At 54.9% G+C, this 24221-nt stretch overlaps 1 protein-coding gene across 3 annotated transcripts; it reads left to right on the top strand.

The window, feature by feature from the left end:
- Positions 1-2206: 2206 nt before the first annotated feature.
- Positions 2207-23807, top strand: UCK2 (uridine-cytidine kinase 2). 3 transcript variants are annotated; one of them, XM_075507993.1, is made up of 7 exons: positions 2207-2387; positions 12891-13026; positions 13998-14094; positions 14956-15098; positions 18947-19044; positions 21079-21127; positions 21688-23807. In XM_075507993.1, the coding sequence occupies exons 1-7, from the start codon at positions 2289-2291 to the stop codon at positions 21825-21827; spliced, it is 762 nt and encodes a 253-aa protein (XP_075364108.1). In that variant the 5' UTR covers positions 2207-2288; the 3' UTR covers positions 21828-23807. The 3 variants fall into 3 exon arrangements, with proteins under 3 accessions (XP_075364108.1, XP_075364107.1, XP_075364109.1); XM_075507992.1 differs by having other exon boundaries at positions 2215-2387; positions 12891-13050; XM_075507994.1 differs by lacking the exon at positions 2207-2387 and adding an exon at positions 3930-11543 and having other exon boundaries at positions 12891-13050.
- Positions 23808-24221: the final 414 nt, after the last annotated feature.

The following is a 24221-nucleotide window of genomic DNA, read 5'->3' as shown; positions in this document are numbered from 1 at the left end:
AAACATTAAGTTGCTTTGCACAGTATGTTAGTGACTGGCAGCTAGGAAGAAGCGTGTGTAAAATTGTCAGGTAAGTTTTGAGGAAAGATGCCATCTAAAACTGACTGGGGCTTGGATTTGATTCACTTCCAGTTCACAGCCCTGGCCTGGTTTCGAAAGAGCCGTTAACCTGATCTTTGCAAGTTCTCCTTGCATTCTGTCTAAATAAGCCTTGAATATCCTTAGCTTGTACCCCTTGAGGGCCCATCAAGAAGCGTTTACTTATCCTTCCCTCTACAAGTGTGTCTGCTCCTGCCACGTGTCAAGCATCTGGTTCAAAAGGGGAACTGGAGATGAAATGCCACGATGGGCATCCTGCAGAAACACTCAGGTCTGAGGTCGATGGACAGCACAGTCTGAAACAGCTTCAGCGCAGCAGAGGTTTTGATCTGTCCCCAAGCAGGGCAGTAGAGAGGCTGGCAACAATGAGTGTAGGCATGAGGAGGACCAAATAACCCTGAGGTCATGTGCTGAGGGGGTTTTGCCTTTCAGATACGGGTGTGTGGGTGTGGGGGTAAGAAAGAAGAGCTGTGAATAGCTCCTGGGGCCCAGCGGTGCGCGCAGGAGCCGTGCCCACGGTCAGCACTTGGAAACTGGCATGGGACCGTGGGAATCCACTGGAATTCATTCCCGCAGGAAGTTCTCGTCCGCATATAGCACTTCCTCCCCTGGCACCAGCTGCGCGCAGTGCCATGCTCCCATGCCACAAGCCACAGTCCACGGGGGCATGGTTGGAGGGGAACTGGAAGCGGTGGGCAGAGAGGGGCCACACCTTCCCAGGAGATGCTCTCTCACATCCTGCGTGATGAGGGCTAGGACGTGGGACCTGTCTGGCAAACATTTCCACACCTGTTTCACTCTATTGAAGTGGGAAGTTAAAAACCTCACCAAAACTTACGGTCCTATGAACAGGGCTGGGAGGAACCTTAGGGCATTGCTTAGGCCATCTCCTGCCCCAACACAGGATCAGCTCTGCTAAAAACTCTCTATACAGGAGCTTGCCTAGTGCATTTTTTTTAAATCCTCAGTGATGGAGAGTCCTTACTCTCCCTAAACAACTATTCCAGGACGTAAGCATTCTCACACTTGAAAATGTCCCTGAATGTCTATCCTGAATTGCCCTTGTTGCAATTTGAGCTGGCAACATTTTGTTCTAATCCCCATGGGTAAGAGAAAGGTATTCCCTTCCTGTTTGTGGCAGCCTTTTATGTATTTGAAAATGGTTATCATGTGTCCCCACAGCCAACTCTTCCCCAGACTAAACAGGCATGGTTCCCGTGGTCCTTCTGCAAAGCCAGACCCCTGTCTGTTCCCGAGACCCCGCGGGAGTCTCTCCATCAGGCCTCGCCTTTCTCAAAACCCAGTACCCAGTGGTGTTGGCACCCAGCAGAGGCTTAGCTACGGCGTCCTGCCTACGTTTATATGTCCCACTGGGATGTTCGCCTTTTTCACAGCAGCACAGCATTGACTCTTTGATCCACTGTACTCCTGGATCTTTATCTGTAAAAGGGCTGGCTATGCAGCAGGTTCCCATCTTGCATTTTCACGGATGATTAGTCCTACCTAAGTAAAGTACTTGGCACTTGCCCGCATGGACTTGCAACCTACATTTTGCCGAGTCTTTTTACATTTTGTCAAGAGCATTTTGACTTTGAATCCTGGCCTCCAGAGTGCTCGCGGCTCCTCCCAGACGGGTCCTGTTTGCCACAGACATAAGCATAATTTTTATTCTTGGTCTTGGGTCGTTAATAAGCGTTCCTAAGTGCTTGCAGGACCAGGGCTTGGGTGGAGTGGGAGATGCCGGGGTGGAGGACATGTAATGGAGGCAGCCCTGGCGCGGTCCTGCTGGGGACCACCTTGGTGTGGTCCCAGCGCTCATCGGAGGCTGATGGCGAGTGGGCAGCAGGACTCATCGGGTAGAGGGGCAAACCAGGCCGGCAGGGAGAGGGAGCGAGAGCCGGTGCATCGGGCGGCCGCATCGCCTTTGTCCCCGGGCGGGCGTCAGGGGAGGGCGGCGGCGAGGTGCGGGCCCGTGTGGCCGCCGTGCCGTGCCGTGCCGTGCCGTGCCGTGCAGTCCGCCGGCGGGCTGGGCCGGAGCATGTGCAGCTGCGGCAGGCACCTGGCAGGGGGCCGCAGCGCCGGGGATGTGAACCAGGCGGGGAGGAAGGCCCTTGACTCATCAGATAAATCCAGCCCCGCACGGAGAGCGAAGGCGGAGGAGGCGGCGCTGCTGCTGCTGGCAGGGGAGGATGGCGGGGGACAGCGAGCAGAGGCTGGAGGAGCACGGGCAGCCCAGCGGCGGCGAGCCCTTCCTCATCGGGGTCAGCGGCGGCACGGCCAGCGGCAAGGTGCGGGGGCTTCGCGGCGGGGGCCGGGGGAGCCCTCTCCCCGCCGGGCGCGGCGGCGGCCACATGGCAGCGCGGCGGCTCCGAGCGGCCGCCCCGCCACGTGCGCTGCCCCGGGCCGGGCCGAGCCGGGGGAGGCGGCGGCGGGATCGGGCGGGTTCGCTGCCCCGGCGGCGCACGCTGCGGGCCGGGGAAGGACGAGCCGGCGGAGACAGGGGGGCCGCCGAGTCTTCTCCGAGGGCGGCGGCTGCGGGAGCGCGGCGGCCGGGAGTCCCGGGGACACGTGGAGGGGGGGGGTGGGGTGGGCGCAGGCTTTATCCCCGTTAGCCGGGACCCGGCTCCCCGCCGCCGCGCCGGGGGGGCTGCCGGAGGGCAGCGGGCAGGGCTGGGGGCCGCGCGGGGCGTGGGCGGCCCCGGCCCGGCCGGGATGGAGGCGGCATCCCCCCTGCAAAATCCTCCCTCCCGTGTCTTTAATGAGCGCTTCCCCCCGTCACCCTTTCACTTGCAGTGTCCCAAAGGGCCGCTCGCCCCGCGGCAGATCCGCAGGGTGCGTTGGATGCGATGCAATTATTCTTTTTTTTTTTTTTTTTAATGGTGTCGGTCGTGCATGGGGGTGCCCTTTTCTGGCCAACTTTGGGGTAGCAGGAGTGGAAATTCTTCAGTAAATGCTGACTCACAGCGGCAGAACGACCTCCTTGCTGCGCCCGGGAGGGGATGGTCCTTGGCAGCGGCAGGTGGGAGCGGGGCGGAGGGCTGCGGGGCCGGCCGCGCTGGGGAGAGCCGCTCCGGCCGGGGTTAATGCGGGTTTTCTCTGGAGGGCTGCTACACCCAGACTGCAGCGCAGGGCAACTCCGGCAGCGTTACGGCTTTTTCTTTTTTTTTTTTTTTTTTTTTTTGTTCTTATTTCATATAGTCGGTTTTTCTTTATTTGTTTAACCTGGGGTATGTTGCTTTCTATCCTAATATGAAAAGAAAATTACTTTTTTTCTTATTTAAGAGCAATAAAACCAGATCCACAGCTAATCAGCCCTCCTATGCAGGGCAGCACAGACATTCTACCTACATTTTTAAGAGGTATTTCAGAGAGCATGAATAGATTTGGAAGTAGCAATACCTTTGAAATATTTCTTGCTAGGGAAACTGAATGTGGGCCGTCACAGGAGGAAGACAGAGCCTTATATCTCTGGGTTGATTTGTGTTTGGAGGGGGGGCCCTTTTTCTCTTGAAGGATGGCATAACCCGACTGCTGTACCTCAGCCCATGATAACAGTGTTTTAAGAACGTGTCTCTAAGTACCCTATTGATTCTTGGACTGCTGTTTCTACTGCAAGGGGGAAAAATCCAGATATAACAGGGGAGGGATGGTGAGAGAGGATGCAATCTCCTCCACTGGGAACCAAAGCTGGTTTGTTCCTGCAGTACAGCTCCTAGTGACTCAAACACGCTGGGTTTGTCTGCTCTCTGATGCGTGGGTCTGCCTCTCTGTAGCTGTCCCAATAACATTGTGTCTGGCGCTGCTGAACTGTTATGTCTCTGAACACTGTGTCTCTGGCCCACAAGGTAAAAGCAGTGATTACAGTACAGCATGCCACAGTTGTTCTCAACTTCAAAGTGAAAATGCTTAGTAGCAGCAGGCTGCCTTAGAAAAAAAATAGGGAAATGGTTCTTTCTAGCAAGGGAGATGTACTAACTGGCTTTTCCTGTCTCTCAGCTTTGATTTTCCCCCCCTCCAGTGATTGCTGGCTGCTAAAAACCTCTGTGCAGTGCTGCCCGTTGAAGGGAATCCAGCAGATCAGTACAAAGTTTGTGGGAAAAGGCTGCAAGAAATATGCTGGCAAAAAAACCCGCTTGCTCAGGGAGAAGCAACAGGAAAAAAGGACCTGGGGCTTGTGCACACAGACCCTCAAATTCACATTTGATGCAGCTGCAAGGCAGGGGTGCAATGGGGCTGTCCCCCATCTGGCTAGTGACAGTGCCCTGCCACCGGGCAATGCTGAGTGCTGCAGCATGCTCCAGGAAAGCAGTGGTGGGGCTGGTGTTGTTTGCTCAGCTAAGGGCTTGCCCACAGCTAAAATCCAGCCCGGGGCTGCTGTTCCGGTGTGCTGGCTCTGGGTGAAAACAAAATGCTCCTAGAGGGAAAGTGAAGCAGGCACCTTTCCCACTGGGAAAGAGACAAATCCATCTGACTCCCTTCACACCAATTGAGGGTTGTTGTCATAACACACCCCTTTGGCAGCACACCAGCCTGAAGATAACGGAGGGCATTTGACTTCCAAGCCCCGCCCAATCCTCCCTCTGCTGCTTTTGTTGAGTCTAAGATGGGGTGGGGGGGGGGAGGCTCTGTGGTCCCCTCCATCCCTCTCGATGTACCAGCACAGTCAGGCTGTGGAAGGAAGGGATCCTGTTTGTAGCGTGCCGCAACTTGTTGTGTCTAGTGGTGCCCTGAGGAAGCTGGCATCTGAAGCGGCCAGCCTTCCCTGAAGAGCTGGGGGGAGTGTTTGACTGGTATTTCTTAAAGGCAAATTGATAAGAATTCAAAGGCTGACTGCTGTTCCCTAGTGAGCAAAGTAGGCTTGAGCAACTTTCAGTACTCAAATAGGAGGTAGAAACCTGAGTGTCCTCCTGTGTTTGGCTCTTAAAAGAAATCTGGACTGTGTTGGGAGCAAAACCAAGGAGCCACAGAGGTCCTGAGCAGGCTGTGATGCTGCAGCCTCTTGGAGGGCACTGCCGGCTGCATGGTGGCTGTTTTGTGTCAGCTCAGCTGGGACAGGCGCTTCACAAAAGCTTGCTGGGAGGCAGCACTTCTCCCACTGTCCCCCCAAATCCAAGCACTCTGCAGCCTAGGCAAAGCTTGCCGCAGTCTCCTGATGTGGAGGAGATGACATGGCATTAAGACCCCTCGCATGCCAAAGCTGGAGAGGTCTGCAACTGCCTCATTTCCTAAGAGGGATTCCCAAGGCTGGTCGTAGCATTTTCTGTCATCCTATATGCTTTCAAGTGCTCTGCTAAAGCTCTTGTTTCCTTCTTACACCCATGGTCTTTGTGCTAACAGCTTCTTCCCTCCCTCCCACAAGAGATTCCTGACTACTGAGGACTGCAGCATGCAAGGCAGGCAGCCAGGCTGCTGGCTGGAGGAAAGTTCAGCAAACTGACTACTGGGATGAGCTGGAAAGTGTTGGGATACCTCCTTAAGCTCTTCATGTGTCCTTACCTCATCTTAGCTCCTGGAACCCTGCAGCTCTGCTGGCAGTGCTGGAGCGGCTTGCTCTCAGCAGCAGTGAAAGCATCTGGTGCTAGGGTGGTTGCAGGGGTGGGGAGAGCTCTTCGAACTCAGGCTGAAGCATTATTTTCTTGTCCTTAGGTGTTGCAAAGCAAGATGCTGATTGCTGCCTTCCAACAGGAGGTTGTAAGAAAAGACAGATTTACAAAGGGCTGAATGCTTTCCTTGGCTGCCCAGCTAGTGAGGGCTGATTGTGGGTGTCACCGTGGTCCGGTGGCTGCACTGTCTGGATCTTTAGTTAGCACATAAAGTTGGGAATGTCTGTTTGAACATGCAGCCTGAGAGTTTCCAGATTGCAGAGCACCAAAATTGCAGCCTTTGTTCAGCCAGGTGTATTCTTCACTGTTAATCTATTAGGCACTTCTGCTTTAAACACCAAAACCAGTCCGAGGCTGAGCTGACTGCCTAGAAGAGTGAGCTAGCCAGAAGGCTGGTATCACCCAGCCAGGGTGAGACAGCCAGCATGCTGGTCCCCAGGGAAGCAGCGGCCCCAGCTGCAGTGCATCTCCTCATGAGGCAGTTCCCTCTCCACATGGGGCTTCTTGCATGACAGAGCTCAGACCCCTGCGCTAGCAAGGGCTGAGGTCTGCCTCGGCAACCTGGGGGTCACTGCCACCATGTCACCACCTGGATGCCAGGCAAAGAAGCCCAGAAGAGACCTGGCAGTGACCCGGGGGGAGCCACAGGAGGGGGACTAGCAGGGATTGCAGCAGTCCTGTCAGTTCAGCACCGTTTCCTGGTGACGTTCTGTGGCTGGCAGGAGCCCTCAATCACAAGGTCTGACTTGTTAAACGCCGGTGTCAATGCATCCTAGAGACTCATCAAACTTTCTAGTAGAATGTTATTCTGTGCCACCCCCCGATCAGACTGATACACAGGATGTTTTGACGGGTCAGCCCTTTCCTGTTACTGATTGAATATGTGCGAGTTCATTATGGAGCCTGCTTACTGTAGTCCCTGTGCTCAGCCAGCTCCTGGCTATGGAGTTTGCAGCAGGGGCTCAAGAAGAACATCCTGCATCTAAAACTGGTGGATTGGGAGGGATTGTGTTAAGGGGGTTGTTTTCCTCCCCACACATAATCTGTGTTCAGATCCTCTGCGTTTGTGTGCGCCTGTTTATGCTCTGGCCCGGGACTGCTGATCACATGCACGGTGTCCCAGGGTGAGTGAACAGAAACCTGGCTATCCCAGTCTGGGACTGGTTGGCCTGTGGCTCGCAAAGGGAAAGGCAGGAATGGTGAACCTGCCTGGGAAAGCTCTGGGTGGAGGCCCAGGCTTCTGGTACGAGAATAGCAAGTTTCCAGTCCCAGTGCTGCTGTACGGATGTGCTCCATTAGGGCTGGAAAGGATTGCGTGGGCCATGAACTAGCTCTCTGCAGTCACAGGCAGACATTTAATAGATGCTCTGGGACCCTTCCCAATTTGGTATCTGTTCTGTGTGTCACCCCAGTCCACCAAGCACTTCCTAATACTCTATAACTAACATACTCTTACAAGAAGACCAAAATCCACAACTAGTGTGCTGCAGGAGATGAGCTGGAGAGAAGAACAGCATTACTGCAACTCCTGATTTCAAGGACCCAATTGAGTAAAAGTCCCTTGTGATGCCTGGAAAAGGAACCACGCTGCAGCAGACATCAGAGAAATGCAAGTAATCCTAGCGGTCCCTGATGTGATCCTAGGGAAAATCCTGCCAGATCCCAAAACTGGAGACTATTTTATCCACAAGCATGTGATGAGGACACCCCGGCCAGGCTCCTGTGGATGCAAAGCTATCAACAGACCCTGCTAAGCCTGTTCACATCCAGATCCCACAGGAAGGGGGTCGTGGCAGTGGTGTCCGTAGATATAACCTCTGAGCTTCTTTCCTTGGTGGGACGTGACTGCTGCAGTTTGTCCTCCTGGCTGTAGAGCATTTGTTGTGGGCCAAGGGTATTGCTGTGCTGGGGAGGACTGTCCTCATGGTGAGCAGCGTCTTGGCTCAGGGCGAGCAGCCTGCAGCGGTGGCAGGAGTCTGTGCCTCTCTTCCTTCCACACTGGAGCCCAGCATGTGCTTCTCCTGGTAGGTCTTGCTTCTGGCACAGCCATTCTCCCTTTACCTGCTCCTGAGGGGACTGGCAGCTTCAGTATTTCTTTAGGGCTGGAATTGCTTTATCTGGCGTAAATCAGTTTTGCTAGGTGTCTAGTCTAGAGTCCTTGGGAGAATGGGAGGACCTCCCTGCTGCTGTATTGGGATCCTAGTGAGCAGCTCTGTGTAGACATCCCTCTGCAGTGCCAGGCTCCCTGGGGATGGATGGACTGCTCTGAGTGAGTGGGTTTTGGCATATCCACGTGCACAAGGTTTATGGATTCTTCCTAGCCCAGGACAGGTTTTACCAGCCGAGGCAGAAGTGCCTGTACTGCCCCGTTTGCCACAGCAAACCCAGGGCTGAAAGCATCAGCTGTGTCCTGCCTGGTACCTTCACATGATGGTTAACTGTAGCACTGTCCATCAGCTTTCTCTCTAATACCCATCTGAAGTTGTAATTCACTGGCTGATCAGAGCTACCCAAGAGGGACTGTGGGATAATCTGCATAATAATATTCGGGAATTAGTCAACTCCTGAAGAATATCTGAGCAGCTGGCTATAGGCCATGAGTGAATATGAATTAAATATGTAATGTAATTAATATCTTTGAAATAAATGTCAGGGGTAGGGCTCTGAACACCCATCTGTGGGTTTCTTCCTTGTGCACCACCTCTCTCCTTTTGGGAAAATATGCTGGAGTTCTTCTCCAGGTGCCTTCTGCGTCTTCCCCTCCCAGCAGAATAAAGCTGTACTTCTTCCTTAAACACTGGTTATTTGTGTGCTTGGTTCAGAGGGGGAATCGTGCAAAGGGAGCGGCAGCTGCTTCTGCGCAGGAATAACATCTCTCTGAGCTCCCTTCTTGCACTGTGGTGTGCAGATACCTCCCTCTCAACCATCTGTGTGTGGTGTGGGTTGGTTTGCACAGCTTTCCCAGGGACCAGCTCGAGCGCAAAGCCTGGGGGAGTGCAGCTCAGTGGGCCGCAGCCAGTTTGCTCGAACCTGGAGCTGAGTTCCCCTCACTGCAGCGTGTAGAAAGTCATGAACGATGGCAGAGAGGCTGTCTGTTCCCTGCCCGCGTGCTTGGAAAGTCCTGCATCGGTTTCATGTGGCTAACATGCAAAAGGTCTGCTTGGCAACCATGGAGGCTCGGAGGCTGCTGTGTCCTGTCTATATTTAGTTTTAAACAAGTTCTGGAGGAGGGGAAGGCTTTTGCTCGAGAAAGCATCCTGTTGCTGGGAGTGTGCTGCAGCTGAATCACCATCAGCATTTGCTTTGGGTCGTGGCAAGGTGTGCATGGACAATGTAGATCTGGGGAAGGGGCTGAGCGGAGGCAAGGAGCCCTGTCATGCCTCTCATCTTCCTGCAGATGGGATGCATCATGCAGGGCAGAGCTAGGGATGGGGCTCAAATCTCAGAATTTCTGTATTGGGATTCATCTATAGCATCATATCGTCTTCCTCAAGTCATCCTCCATTTGCCTCTGCAGCCCCGGGCTTCTCAGGGAGGAAACAATTGTCGTCTTCACCCTTGGGAGAAGCGGTTGTTGGTAGGAGCCAGAGAGTTAGGAGTTGGCAAAGGAAGGAATCGGATCCCAGGTTGTCCCTTCAAGTGGGTGCTGAGTGCATGAGTCAGCGCCACATGTCCCCTCGGTTACTGTGCACCCAGGCCAGTTGCATGTCTTCCAGCCCAGCACATTACTTCGCAGTCATGCTTTGGTCTTGGTCTTTCTGGGCATCTGCAGACCTCCCCAGAGCCTAACCACTATCAATTCCAGTCATTAGTGGATTTTTCACACTTCTGATTAACATCAGTCACGTACGTATGCAGTGCTGGTTTGGGAGAAGGGGGTTTAAGCAGGGGACATGCGTCATGCATTTGGAGGAATGCTTCCTGATGCTGGGAGTTTCTGTTCCCACTGTGTAGGGGAATTTGTAACCTCTGCATTTCCGGTTTTTCTTCCTCCTTAACATACGGTGTTTATCGACCAAGGGGAAAAACTGCCTGTCCAGCTGTAGGAGGTATTCAGACTGGTATCAGGGAATGCTCTTCATGAACCATTCTTGTTTCCATCACAAGTGATCATGGGGAAAGGAAAGACCTTCTTCACTTTGACCTGCAGTGGGTGTTACTTCTTACCAGCCCCAAAGAGAAAGCTGCAGGAGTCAAGGAGAAAGCTGCACCAGCCAAGGTTTGCTGCCCCACTAAGGTAAACGGAACACAACCCTCGGGTTGGAGGAACATGCCGTGTCCCCTGCTGTCCCTATATCCCACTGCAGTTATGCAGGTATCACATGCAAGCAGTGCCCTGGCCCACAGCTGCCTTCTGTGGGACCAAGGTGACATGTGTGCTTCTTCCCAGAGCCGAGAGGTGACGTCCCTGCCCACCCAGGCAACACAGTACACTGGACCTGAGCTCTGTCCTGAGAGCAGGACGTCCTTGTGATCATCTTTCTCCACCGCTTCCGATGGCTTTCCAAAGCCCACCAGAGAAAAGGGAAGGGTCCGTAGCATCTGCCTGGATGCTTTTGCAAGAGGCAGTTGCCACCCTGGAGCAGTGGATGGTAAATGCATCTGGGATACGTTCCGATCCTCATCCTGGGCCTCTGTGGGAGGACGTACATGTGAGCCAGGACTTATGTTCCTGTCTCCAGCTGCTGAGGGCTACTTTCTCCTTGGGTTTTTCTCACCATCGGATGTCTTGAGTTGTGGGATATGGAACAGGAGGGTGATTTTTAGAGCTGCTGGGGACTCTTTTCCCCACTTTCCAGGATCAGTAGGTCAGGGGTTAGTGTGCATAAGGCAGAAGAAAGACTGGCCGGAACTGTCTGATGCCCTGAAATGGTTTTATTGTCCATCTGTGTGCTGAGGTGCAAGGGGAGAGTGTGAGTGCAACTGGTGTGTGTTGCTTTCACTGATCCAAAGTAAAGGAGCCCTGCCACTTCCCCTTGGCTGGGGAAAGCAGTTTCTGGTGCAGATCTGTATGGAGCCTGCTGATCTACAGGCTGGGGATCTGCCTGGGTGGCTGAGCTGGAAGGCAGGTTATTCCTAATTGCAAAGGGCCTGGGAAGTTTGGTGTCCTCGGCAGCTGTGGCCAAAGCTGAACCCTCCTGTGCTGCGTCGTCTTGCTGCATGGGCAGCACAGAAAGGCAGTAGCATCCAGGGGAGAGAGCAAGGGAGGAGAAGCACCGTGCACACCCTGTTTTTGCAAAACCTATGGGATACAGCTGGATAAGCAATAGGGCTGATGCAGGCTGGAGAAGGATGCGGGGAGTGGGAAAACAGAGGAAATGGAGAATGGGCTCTGGCTTTGTGTCTACGCGTGCCGAAGGGCGAGTGACTGGCACTGACTTGCAGTGCTTTGTTCTGGGTGGTAGCAGCTTGCTGCAGGGCAGGGCTGCTGACGTGGCTCGGGAAGCACAACTTGCCAGCTGTGAGGGGCAGGAGAAGAAGGTGGGATGCTCAGGGAGACCCCATCCCTGACCCAAACCCCAAACTTGTGCCAAGGACCGCAAGGACTGCTGTCGGGCAGCCTGAGCCGGTTCGCTCTGCAGCAGTGCTGTGTGCGGAGGCTCTCCAGCCAGGCTGGGGCTGACTCACAGCGCAGCGGTCACAGCCAAGTCAGGTCAGCCTGGCCTGGAGGGGAAGAGACAGTCTCTGGGGACAGGAATGCCGTCAAATCTTCCAGCTTCTCAGGCAAACAGCCTTGCCCTGTGCCTGCTGGGGTGACCTCCTCTGCCAGGCATGCCTTCCCCTCCCTGTTCCCTCTCACCACTGCTGTCTTCAGCTCTTCATCTGGAGGCTGCCAGCCAGGTATGGAGCAGATGGTTGAGCCACTGGAGAGGTGGGAGCATGGAAAGAGCCACGGGCAGGCTGGGCGAGGCAGGCTGGGGCAAGCAAACCTCTCTTTGCAAAGCAGAGCACTCAGCGGAGAGTATTTGTGGTAACTGAGGCCAGGAGCAGCTCAGCTGGACATCTGCAGCAAACATGATTCGCAGGAGGTGAAGCAGCTCAGTTTGGCACCAGGAGCACCTCCTTCTCCTTAAAGGGTGGATGCCGCAGGGCAGGAGCGGGGCTGACATGCAGGGTTCCCGCAGGCAGCAGAGCACTGCCCCGCCGGCCTGACCTTGGCTCTTGCTGGCCGGGGCAGGCGCGCCGGCTGCCAAGTTAGTGATGCAGTTAACACTGCTGTGTTGCGCAGCGGCCAAGGACTTGTATGACTAAGGAGAAGGGACTGAAGCAGGCTTTGGGACTTGTCCCCCAGGCTGTGCTCTGATTCGTGTTGTGATGGCGGGGTCCGGCATGACCCTTGGCCACGCAGCTGGTGCCTGCTGTGGTGCCAGCAGAGAGTCAATGCTGGCCACCAGCACCCAGCCCACTCTGCGTGGTGTGCGAGGTGCCAGTTCTTGTGCCAGCAGTGCTCGTGGGGATCTTGCACCGGCAGCCAGAGCCACGTGGCTCTTCAGCTGCTGGCTCTGCAGTGCCCTGAGCCTCACTGTGCCAAGAGACACCAGGATATGCTCACGACTGCTCCTCCCAGCCCTGGCAGATGTGGCAGAGATCCCCGATTAAAGTCCCAGAGCTGCTCTCCTGGTGTATTTTCATGCTGGGCTTTATTTAGGGTATAGAAACAACCTGGCTCTCCCTCTCTGAGGACTCCCTCCCTCCCTGCCCATGCAGTGGTTGAGTTTCTGGGCTGGACCAGGGCTGGGGAACCAAGGCACTGAGGCTGCCTCCCAGGGAGGAGGCTCAGCCCTGGTGCCATGCACAGCTCTGCTCCCTGGGGAGCTGCTGGACAGGCTGGAGCTGGCTGCGGGGGCCCTGGGGATGCGGCTGAACCCAGGCAGCAGCTGACAGGTTTCCTGCTGCCATTTGTATCCGGAATAGGAGCTGTGGGCAGGCCATAGGGATGGAGGAGAGGGAGGCAGGGAGCAAGCTTGGCGCTACTTTCACACTGAAGGGCCCCGTGGTCATGCCCCTGGAACACTCCTCCCTCAGTGGCTTTGGGCTGTGCCTTTGAGGGGACCGTGAACTCTCAGCTGGAGGTCCAGCAAGCAGTGCCCCATGCACCCAGGAATGGCTGTTACCTGGGGACATCCTCCCTGCACGGCTCAGACACCACTTGCTGCTGACTTGCTTCCTTTGCTGTTCTTTTCCCAGTCCTCAGTGTGCTCCAAGATTGTCCAGCTGCTGGGCCAGAATGAGGTGGACTACCGCCAGAAGCAGGTGGTGATCGTGAGCCAAGACAGCTTCTACCGGGTCCTCACCTCAGAGCAGAAATCCAAAGCGCTCAAAGGCCAGTTCAATTTTGACCACCCAGGTGAATGGAGAACAGCACTGGGGCTCCGTGGTGCAGTGGGGGGTGAGGGCTGGAGTGGGACCCCCTGCTCCACCAGCAAAGAGCCTTGCATGGACACTGGGACTCTGTCTCCACATGGGGCAGGAGTGGGTGGCTTAGTTGAGCTCTTCTGGAGCTGGGTGCATTCCTGGCAGGGTGGCTGGAGGCCACCTGTGTCCCCTGCAGTACAACCTCTGTCTCTCTTGGGAAAGAAGCTGCCTCTGGGGTGGAGTGTTTGGGATGAGAAAGGGCAGGTTGTGAACTCTCAAACTCCTTAAGATGCTCCTCTTCTCCCTGCAAAAACATCCCCCAGTTTGAAAACCTTTCTGGTGCAGCTGGGTCGGGACCAGGGAGATCTGGCCTGGCACAGCCCCCTGGAGCCAGCAGCTCCGTGTCCCTCCTTCAAGGAGAGAACAGTCTTGTGCAGCTGCTCTGCAAACCCTTCCACTGAGGGGGCCATGCCCTGTTGCTACAACAGGGGCTCTTTGAACCATCTCTGGGCTCGGTGGGGAAACTTCAGAGCCACTGTCCCCTCGTCCCCACGAGGACAATGGCCAGAGGCAGCGAGCATCGAGCAAACAGAGCCCTGTCTGTCCGGCAGCTCGAGGCTGAAACACTGCTCCAGTCTCTCTGAGGGCTGGAGCCCCAGAGGAGATGCCTTCCCAAGCCCTGGCTGTCAGTGCTGCCATACAAGGATGGTATTGATCTCTGTGGGCCTCCCTGGCTGGTGCAAAGCAGTGAAGCCCCAGGGGCTCTGGGAGACCTGGGCCTTGCTACACCCATGGGGACGTGCAGGGCTTTCCTCCCAAGTCTGTGCGTCTGTCTGTCCCCAGTGCATGGTGCCAGAGGCTCTGGCTAGGCTAAGCTCAGTGTCTGGTGGGTGGGAGAGATTGCAAAGCTGTCTCGGGTAACATTTCCTCTCTCCTCAGATGCCTTTGACAACGAGCTGATCGTGAAAACACTCAAAGAGATTACGGAAGGGAAGACGGTCCAGATTCCCGTCTATGACTTTGTCTCCCACTCCAGGTGTAACAGCTGCCCCTGCCTTGCTGTGCCTCTGCTAATGCCCTGCAGTGCAGCATGCAGCCTTGCCAGCCCAAACCACCTGCCCCTCCGCTTGTGCCCACTCTTAGGCACCTAATGTGCTAACCAAAAGTTTCAATGCTAACTACTCTAAACCCCTTGGTTAGAGGATCCAGGGCAGATACAGGCGCAGTCTGAGGGTCTGGAAAGCTGCACAGCCATGCAGTTGCATCCAGCAATGTGCAGGCATTGGTGGAGGGGGGTTATGGCCCCCCTTTTCTTCCCCCATCCACATTTCCTCTCCCCATAAACTCTTGTTTGCAGCTTTAACAAGTATTCCAGGCTCAAACAGCCCGGCAGTGCCAGGAAAGGAGGAGGATGACAGTTCTTGCTCCTGTAACTCTTCCCTTGCATGTGTTCAGCTTATTTTTGCATGCCTGTGTTGGTTGTGGATGGTGTGACCCTGCTCCATTTCCCACAAAAGTGCTGTGGTGTCAGGGGAGTGCTGCCTGGTTCCCAGGGGAGCAGAGCTGGCCCTTGCAGGTTCCTGTGGGTCAAGCCCTATGCATAGGCTTTCTGGGCTTTACGGCTTGGCACATAACACTTGCAAGCAGCAGCTGGCTGAGGTGGGGGGAGAAGAGCTAGTCTGCTTCTTGCTCTGCTGTTTGTCCTTCTAGGAAGCTTATGTATGCCTTGGATTCCCTTCGCCGCGGTGGGGTAGGTCTGCCCTCTCCTCGGTCACCCCCCTGGTGCAGCAGTGATGTCCCAGGGTTGGAGCAGTGCCTAGGAGCACCACTGTTCCCCCCATCTCTCTTTGCTTGTTTCTCCCCACCAGCATATTTTGACTCTCCTTCCCTCTGCTAGGAAAGAGGAGACGGTGACTGTCTACCCTGCTGACGTGGTGCTCTTCGAAGGCATCCTGGCCTTCTACAGCCAGGAGGTGCGGGATCTCTTTCGCATGAAGCTCTTCGTGGACACGGACGCAGACACCCGGCTGTCCCGCAGAGGTGAGGCCCGAACGTGCCTTGTGCAAGCAGGGACAGAAATGTCACTTAACTGATCTGGGCAGCTGGTTGCAGACGCAGGTGACAGTGACCAGAGCAGAACTGGAATTGGCACAAAGCTGTGCTACTGCTAGTAAAGAGCCAGGGAGCTTTTCCTCCCCAGTGCAGCGTGTCACATAGGGCAGCTTATGGCAGCGGGGAGCACCTTGCTCCATGTCTCCTAGGATTCAGTGGGGTTTTTGCTGCCTTGTCTGGGATACCTCCTTTGATGCATGCAGCAGTGTGACTACTGAGCATGCTGTGTCCTCACATGGTCCTGTGGCACCAGCCCTGTGCTATCAGCTGAATGGCAGCTACTGCTGGTCAGCAGGTACCAGCAGGGAAGGGTGCAATGGGCATGGCAAAGTGGCTCAACAGCTCAATGAGAAGGCATTGCCTGATGGATCTGCTCAGGACCTTGGGTATGGGTGTGCTCCAAGGATGGCATTTGGGTGTGAGGATGTCCATCATGGATGAGGCAGATAGGGGTTTGGTTTTACATCTTGGTTTGTGCAAGCACAGCCAGCACAGCATGGAGCCTCTTTGTGGTACTTGGCACTGGGGTGATGGCTTTGGGGGCAGAGAGCCCTGGACACCAGAATATCCCTCTCTAGGACTCCCCATGTCCAGCTGGCTTGGCTGTGGGTTCCCAGCTGACATAGGAGGGACTCCAGCTCTTCAGGGTCTGCATGGTTTGAGATGCAGTTCATTTCAAAGCAGCCTTTAGCTGTGGGGTCACTGATGGAGCAGCTTGAGTCTCCTGGATGACTAAGAAAGCATTTGGGGACTCTTGGGGCAGAATTCAGTTCTGTCTAAACTGTCCCTACCCCTGCCTGGCTCCGACAGCCTCCACAGGGTGTCTGGGGATGCAGAAGATGACTTAGAGGAGAGGTCCCGTCCAGTCCTCTGTACTGTGACAAGAGGACTGTGTCTCAGTGTGTCAGCCTGGGACTGCTTGCGTGCATGGGACTGTTCCACTCTGTGACGGAACCGGTCTTGCCTGCCTTCCTGCTGTCAGACAGATACACAGCCTCCTCCGCTGTTGGGATGTCATCAGTGCTGGGTAAAAGCTCCTTTTTACGCATCCTTCTTGACCCTGCCCACTGTTCTTGCATGACTCATCCAGGGAGGTGACAGCAGAGTCATTGCAGGGAGGGAGATCACAGATACACATTTGCAAGATCCTGCAATGTGAGCCTTATCCCTTAAGCAGACTGTGCTGTGCAGGAACTTGGGTTCACACCCAGCCACAGGGTAGCACACGTTTTTGGCAGTGCCCTGTATCAGCTGTCTGAAGGCAAGGCGTTGCCTTGTGCATTTGCAGCGCCATATGACCGTGTGTGCATCCCAATCATACTCTGGAGTGTGTGGTTCAGTCACTTCGGAATTGGTACATAACTGTGAGCTCAGGGCTTGAGAACTGGTTGAGATCCCATTGACTAAGAACAGAGACCATCCAGCTGCCGACCACAATACAGAGCTAAACTCTGTTGTGCTGCAGCTGTTGGACAGGGTCCTGAGCCACATGGGCCCAGGCCATTCTTGGGGTTATTTCTCCCACCCACCATCAATCACTAAAGCCTTGCAAAGGGGCAGCTAGGCTGGTTGAGGTGGTGGTGTCTCCTAGTTAGGACAACTCATCAGCCTCCTGATAGGGAACTGACCATTTGGCAGTCTCCTGGCCTGCCGTCAGCAGTTGGTAGGACCACTGCAGCAGCAAATCTGTTTATTGTATGTCTCCCTGGCGTTTCTGGGAATGGAGACCCTATGTGTGAGGTGCTGAAGGTGTATAATCATGTCCCTGAAACATAGCTGGAGGCAGCTTTTAGCAAACATCCGTATCTTGCATTGTGACATGGCTCTGAGTCATCTTGCTCTCCCAGAAGTCCTGAAGAGTTGCAGCAATGGGCTTTTCAGCTGGGCAGCAGCGGGAGATGAGGTTCCTGGAAAAGTAGCTGACAGCTCAGTTAATCAATAGCGCTGGGGTTCAGTACGTGCAACTCGCACTGTCCTCATCTCAGCACCTCTCCCAAGAAAAACGCTGCTCCAGAGTGCAAGGGGCAAGGTCTGTCAGGTGCCTCAAACAGCCTGATCCGTACAAAGCTGATTCTGGCTGAGGTCCCTCACTGCCCTGTCCTCGGCCAGCTTCTGTAAAACAAAGACCAAGTCAGGTGTCACATGTGTGTTTCGGGCCTGATTTGAGTGATGTCTGCCCTCTGGCTCTGGACGGGTGCCAATCTGTCCTTGGGACATTTGTCTGCCTGCAAGTAGAGGGTGATACCTCCCGATGGGGTGCGTGGTCTTAGCCTGGGTTGCTGGGACCCGTTGCTTTGGGGCCAGGCACAAGACAGTGGGTGCTTGACTTGTTTTTGTGTGTGGGGCGATTGCCCTGCTGTGGTCTGTCCTGGGAGCGGGCAGGAGAGTTTTGCCCTGTCAGGACCAGCCCCTGCAGCATGGACACTCGCCCTGTGCTTGCAGGCCTCCCACATGCCATCCCAGGCTGGGTGTGCTGCAAATACAGCCTCTCTGTGCTCCTTCCCCACCCCAGAGTAGCCAACAAACAGGGTGTGGGACCTGGGAAACAAAAGTCTCTCCGTTTTATTTCCCTTGCCTGTTTTTCTGTATTGTTTGAGCTGGGGCTTGCTCCCCCTCTCTGGAGAAGGCAAGGAGCTGGCTAGAGCAGCCTGGGCTGGGCTGAACTGTTCCTGGAGCAGGCAGGGAGCTGGCACACATCCTGCTGCCAGCCCTTTCTTCCCCCCATCATCTCCCCTGCGCGGGGCTGCGAAAGGGCATGCTGCAAAGCTGCTGGCCGAGGGCAAACAGAGCCGCAGGGATGGTGCCAAACCAGCACTGTCCTGGCCCTGCAAGCACATGGGCACCGGCGGCTGAGCAGGTCACGCAGGCTAGCACTGCCGTGGCTCAGCTCTGCTTGGCACGTGGAGAAGGCTCGCTCTGAACCCAGTGCCAGGTGCTAGTGTGCTGGGGAGAAGCCAGCCAGCCCCTTGGGGAGAGCCAAGAGCTGTCTGCTCGGCCATGATGCTGTTTTGGCTCTTACCTGTGTATTGAATTCCTACTGAACTGGGGCACTTCCCATGCTGAAGTGGCTTCAGACCGGAGATGGTTGTGGCCTAAATACCTTGTGCAAACAGAGTGTAAGGCCCAAATGGCACAACAAGCAGGAGGCCAGCTTGCTCTCCTGCTTCCTGGCTTCCTCCTGAGCTGACCTCCTCCGAGCACCCCCTCAGCCTCTGGTAGTGGGAGCCTGCTTCTCCTTCCCATCCCACTCAGCTGGGGACAGCACAAGGAGCCTGGCAGAGCTGGGTAGGTGTGTGAGTTTTACTCCCCTCACCTCTGCAGACCTGTGGTAAACTGTGCCTTAATGTGCGTATGGGTGAACCCCACTGCTTTTCTGTTCTTTGGGTACCTCTGCACTGGGACGACTGCGAGAATGCCCCATCCTTAGGCCAAGGGCAGGGCAGAGTGACGGGAGGGATGCAAGGGCTGAGGCTGGGAACAGTCAGGACTGGGGTGGCACTGGTTACAGCTGGAATGTGCCTGCAGAGCTGAGAAGGGAGGGAGGCCAAGAAAAGCCCTTGGTCAGGTCAGCCAGCCCTTGGCTCTCGGGAAGGCTTGGAAGCAGGTTAAAAGCATGTAGCTGGGCTGGGGTGTGCTCAGACATGTGGGCAGCAGCTTCCAGGAACAGAGACCTCAGGCAAAATACCTGGGTGGCTGGCCAAAGGCTGTACTGAAGGGAAGGGGGATGGTGTGATTCATGTCTCCGCTCCTCACTGTGCCTTACGTCTTCCCTGCAGTGCTACGAGACATCAGTGAGCGAGGCAGGGACCTCGAGCAGATCTTATCTCAGTACATCACCTTCGTCAAGCCTGCCTTTGAAGAGTTCTGTTTGCCAGTAAGTAAGGGGAGTGACACCCATGGGAGTCTATCAAAAATGCCTCATACCCTGCCCAGACAGGAGCATTTTGTGCCCCAGAGCTCAGGTCAGCCTGCCTCGCCTTGCTCCCTCCCTGCAGGCACTGGCAAAAATGGGTGTGCCAGTGCTGGCCGAGGCAGGGCAAGATGGCGACTATTTATACAGCCACTGTCTTCCTGGTGAGATCACCCTCCCCTATGGGAAGGCCAACACGGCAAGAGAAACCCCTCCCTGCACAGGGTCTAACAAACCAACACCAGGCAGCTCAGCAGATGCCAGCCCAGGAGGGATGATCCTTGGCTGCATCTAGCTGGGGAAAGGGTGGTCCCTGCCCCAGGCAGTCCCTGCTGTGTCTGCCTCCTGTTCTGGGCTGTCCTGCCTGCCCTTTTCACCCTGCAGTGCTGCTGGTTTCTTGCTGGCTGGATGCTTGGGAGAGCAGGGGAGCTGTGCTGTGGGATGTGGCCTTGCAGGTTGTATTTTGAGAGGCCAAGGTGTAGAGCAGACAGACCTCGCTCGGGGCCAGGGTTTCAAGGTCTGCCTGGAGAAAGGAAGCTATTTTGGGAGCTGATAACCAAGGCAAGGCTCCCTAGCAGACAGGGACTTTGCATGTGGGAGACCACTGCAGTCCTGCAGAACTTGCAGCTGAAGTAGCACGTTTGCAGGACTAGCTGTTGCACACCTCTCCTGGCTCTCATGGAGAGGAGCCTGTGCCTTGGTTCTCAAGGCTTTTCAAGCAGATGTGGTAGTTATATGAGGAATTTCTTCTTATTCTGGAGGAACTGAGCCAGCAGAGTCCTGCAGCCTGGGAACTGCTGGCCAGCACCACAGGCAGGAACTGAACGCATGCCTCCAGCCTCAGGAACATCTCTGTGCCTGTCTATGTGGCCAGCTCTGCCCCTTCCCATAAGAAAGGCTGATTCTTTCTGTGCTAGAAGATCTTTTCCTGGGCAGCACCCTTTTCTCTGTTGCACTCAGTTGTGGCTCTGGGGACCAAGGTCCAATTTCAGTGTAATCCCAGAAAGGTTTTTCCTGAGAGGCAGGCCCAGTTTGCTGGCTCCCCTCCTTGCAAGTCCCCAGCAAGGTAAATTTGCAGCTTTGCAAAGCAGCAGATGCTGCATCAGTCTATTCTGTTGAAGAGTCTGTAGGAGGATGAAATGTGAAACAAGGAGGGTAGAAAACAACTGCTTTGTCCCTACCCACCAGCTTTGCAGTGGTCTGCTCCCAATTCCAACCTGGTGGTGGGCTTAGCTGCAGAGCAATTGCATGCGGATGTCGAGCTGGCTCAGCACTCACTGTTGCTGTTACTCAACTCCTAAACCAGCTCTGGGCCAGGTGGACCAGCACTTAAATAGTCCAGCATGTCCTGGTGATTTTTGATATGGCTGGAAGCACCTGGAGGCGTCAGATTCACCCAGCAGGCTGGCTTGCTTACTGATGGTAGAGCTTGGCTGTTGGGAAGCTGATCAGCTGTAAAAGCTGACACAAACAGGGGAGGAAACTGAGACTGGCACCTACAGGTGAAAACAGGTCAGGACTGGTGTCCTGAATCAGACCTTTTTTTGCAAGCAATGCTGGTAGAAAATTCTCCCCACATCTCAAGCAGATCACATGGCTGTGCCCTGCATGTCCACACAGTCCAGGCATGCCAACTCTTGCTCTTGTACCAAGTCTGGCTGGATTCAGCAGGGAGGTTGTTCCCAAAAGCATCAAGGTGCTGGAGTCTTGCAATCATGAGGCTTTTTAATTTCAGGTTTTGTTAGGGTGGCTCATACTGCCTTTTACTGGAATATGTATGAGCTCATGAAAATGGAGTCAAGGTGCAAAGCATGGCCCTCGCAACACAGAGCAGAAGACAAATAAGAGCATCCAAAATGCATTATCAGCAACGAGATACCTCCCAGCGTGTTTCGGTTTGGCAAGGGGAGGGAAGGAGCTGCTCCAGGAAGCAGGGACAATGCGCCAGCCTGGTGGCTCTCCACTTTCCCTGTAACGCAGTGCTCTCTCTCCTCCCAGACCAAGAAGTATGCTGATGTGATCATTCCCAGAGGAGCAGATAATGAAGGTGAGTGGACCCAGACCCTGCTGTTATGCCATGGCAGCTGGCTTTGGGCTGTTGCTGTTGCGGTGGAGTTAGGTAGGAGGTAGCAGGACCTGCCACGGAGGTGGCTCAGGCCACTGCCACCTGAGGGAGTGCTGTTACCACACACGCATTGAGAGTGTGATGAGGAGATGAGTCTCTCCCCTTTGCTCCTGCCTGGAACATTAGTGGCTGGGAGTTTGTGCTCCTCTGATCAAGCCTGGGAGCCCATCTATGTGCAGTGCCTCCAGGCAAACTCCTGGTTCATCCCACACAAAGGGAAATGTGCTTCTCCAAGGCCAGATGTGCAAGTGGGACAGCCAGGTCTCCACCTGGCTGGAATCAGCCTGAAATCAGCTGGGGCTGAGGGATGAAGTCCCGGTGAGGCAGCTCCTCCCCATAGGGTTGCAGTTTCCCACCATGTGATAGGAGGGGATAGGAGCAGGGGAGACAGCTGGGTCATCGTCTCTGGCTTGGCTCTACTTTGCTTGCAGTGATCCTAATGCAATCTCTCCCCCATGTCTTTCCCTCCCTTTTGCTCACAGTGGCCATAAACCTGATAGTGCAGCACATCCAGGACATTCTTAACGGAGGACTCAGCAAACGGCAGAGCAACGGCTACCTGAATGGCTACACTCCTCCCCGCCAGCGGCAGCCCTCAGAGTCCAGCAGTCGGCCTCACTGACCCTGGGCGGCAGGCGTGAGGCTGGGGGCAGAGGGCACTCGAGCCCTGCCACTGCCCTGTCTGTACATACTGTCCGTTCATTCACCCCTTATCTATTTAAGAAACCAGACAGAGACGAATGCCTTTAATTTTGTATGTTGGAAATGCTGAATGAGAAGCAGCCGGCTGCTCGGGAGCCTGGACCGCCCACAGCTCCTGGCCTTGCTCAATAACTCTTCCAGCATGGAACTGGCTATAAATCTCCATAAATATAGAATTGCTCTATTTTTGTGTAAATGCAGAATAACGTAAAGTTACTTGCCATAAGGTATTTGCCAGGCTCAGTGTTGCTGGGAGGGGGCTGGGAAGAGGCTCCTGGGAGTTGTTAGTGTCAGGATCCTCACCTCAAAGGCAATAAGGAGGGAAGAGCATTCGACAGCTGCTTTAGTATCACAGTGGTTGCCATCCTGGGGAAGGGACGGGCTGTGGTGGAGGTGGCAGCTTGAGTGTGGCATGGATTTTGTGACTGGGCTGGGGTTGCCTCCTTCCCGCTGTTGCTGTTCAGGTCTGAGCAGCCTGGTTTTGGCTGGCAGGCACTGCACAATGTCACTGGGAGTTGGGAGATTGATGTATAATACCTCCCCTGACTGTCTCTGCACCTCCAGGTCTCAACAGCATCCCCTTCAGCATCCCCTTCTGTGTCTGACACCCCTTCCCACCACGGGTGTGGGTCTGCTGTCACACCCTCCAGTAAGGACCTGGTAGGTGATGCTGGGTATGTGATCATATAAACATGGCAGCTTGCGTCTTTAGCAGTCTCACTGCCTGGCTTGGGTGGGGACAGCGCATGGATACCTTCAGCCCCTCTGGAGCTCGGTGGCTGTGTGTGTGGTGGGACTCCTAGCCAAGCCCTGGGCTAACCCTAAGCCTGGAGGTTGACTTGCAGAAGGTCAGAGGTGTGTCTGTCATTCCTCACTTGGAATGGTTCTGCTCTTGGATGGGGAATTTTGGGTCTGTAAGATATGGTTAAGGGAGAACCAGCCTCTTATGAAAGAAAGGGGCAATGGATGATGAAAGGTAGCTGCTGAGCAGCCTGTCTGAGGTGGGGCAGCAGTGTGTAGTGGTCCCTGGGCTGCCTAGCATCCCCATATGGGACATCCACAGGTCCCAGCTGGGTAACATGAAACTGGATGCCCAGGAGTCCTCTGCTTCCCTTTTTCAGAGCATGCTGCCTGGCCTGTGTCCCTTTCATTGTGTCCTGGTGGAGGACACTGTGTCCCTGTAGTGTGTTGTCCCCAGGGCTGCCCAGGGAGTACCCTTCCTCACCCAGGGTGAGAATTAGTCTCCCCTAATCCGGTAGTGCTGCAACAGCCATGTCCCAGGAGAGCCTGGTGGGGCTGTACTGCAGGTCTGGGGATGCCTGGAGAGCAAGATGGGGCAGCTGGGCTGGGGCAGGGGCTTGGTGGGAGCCAGGAAAGATCCTTTGGCCCATGCTGCTGGGACTGACTTGCCCCACTGAAAACAAACTTTCATAGGCATCCCACAAAGCCCAGAGCAGGGATCCTTAGCCTTGCTCCCTCTGATTTTCAGTCTTTCCAGAGCACTGTTTTTGCTCTGCATGGTTAAAAACTTAAGACCTTAGACATTCAATGCTCCATTGCTCTCCAGCCCCATGTGAGCTGAGACAAGCTTTGATTTTTAACAAAGAACAAGAAAGGAAACACCTCCCCCAGTGACCGCTGCTGGGGCAACCTCATTCCCTCTTGATCTGTGATGGGGGCACATCGCAGCCCTTTATCCCTCTCCCTGTCTGCAGACACTCCCTGAGGCATGTCAGCTTTGCCATAATCAAGGGCTGGCACTGGCTAATTCTAGGTACAGCCATAGGTAAGAGAGACCGAAGCCCTGCAGAACTGGTGAAGCTTCTCAGGGCTTAAGCAGCCAAGATGGATCTCAAGATGAAATGCTGGCCTCCTCTCCCCTGAAAATAAAGACAGAACAAATGGGTGCTGGTGTTTCTTGTCTCCTGTTTTGTGCTGCATGTTGCTGGCTGCGGTCCTAGTGTGGAAGCAGACTTGGCCAACATTGTCTTAGTTCTGCAAGTCAAAGCCAGACCTGGAGCAAAGCTCCTGGGGCAAAGACTGCTTTGGTGAAGAAGGAGGTGCTGAAAGCAGTTACCCTGGCTTTGGCTGACTAGCCAGCTTTCAGCAAGTCCTGGTGCATGCATGGCTTGGGGGGCTTTTGGGAAACCCCTCTGCTCTCAGGACAGCAGAGAGATGGACAAGTTCAGCTCTTCCCAGTAAGTCTCGTGAACAGATGACAGGCAAGTGAATTTCCTCAAAAGACCTTACAGGGAGGGTGGCATTAGCACTAGTGGGGTATCAGGCAAGGGTGGTACTGCTTTTAGCAAAGGGG

This window comes from Mycteria americana, chromosome 7 (genome assembly GCF_035582795.1).
Source record: "Mycteria americana isolate JAX WOST 10 ecotype Jacksonville Zoo and Gardens chromosome 7, USCA_MyAme_1.0, whole genome shotgun sequence".
Taxonomy (NCBI): Eukaryota; Metazoa; Chordata; class Aves; order Ciconiiformes; family Ciconiidae; genus Mycteria; species Mycteria americana.
This window is presented reverse-complemented; position numbering and strand designations above follow the sequence as displayed.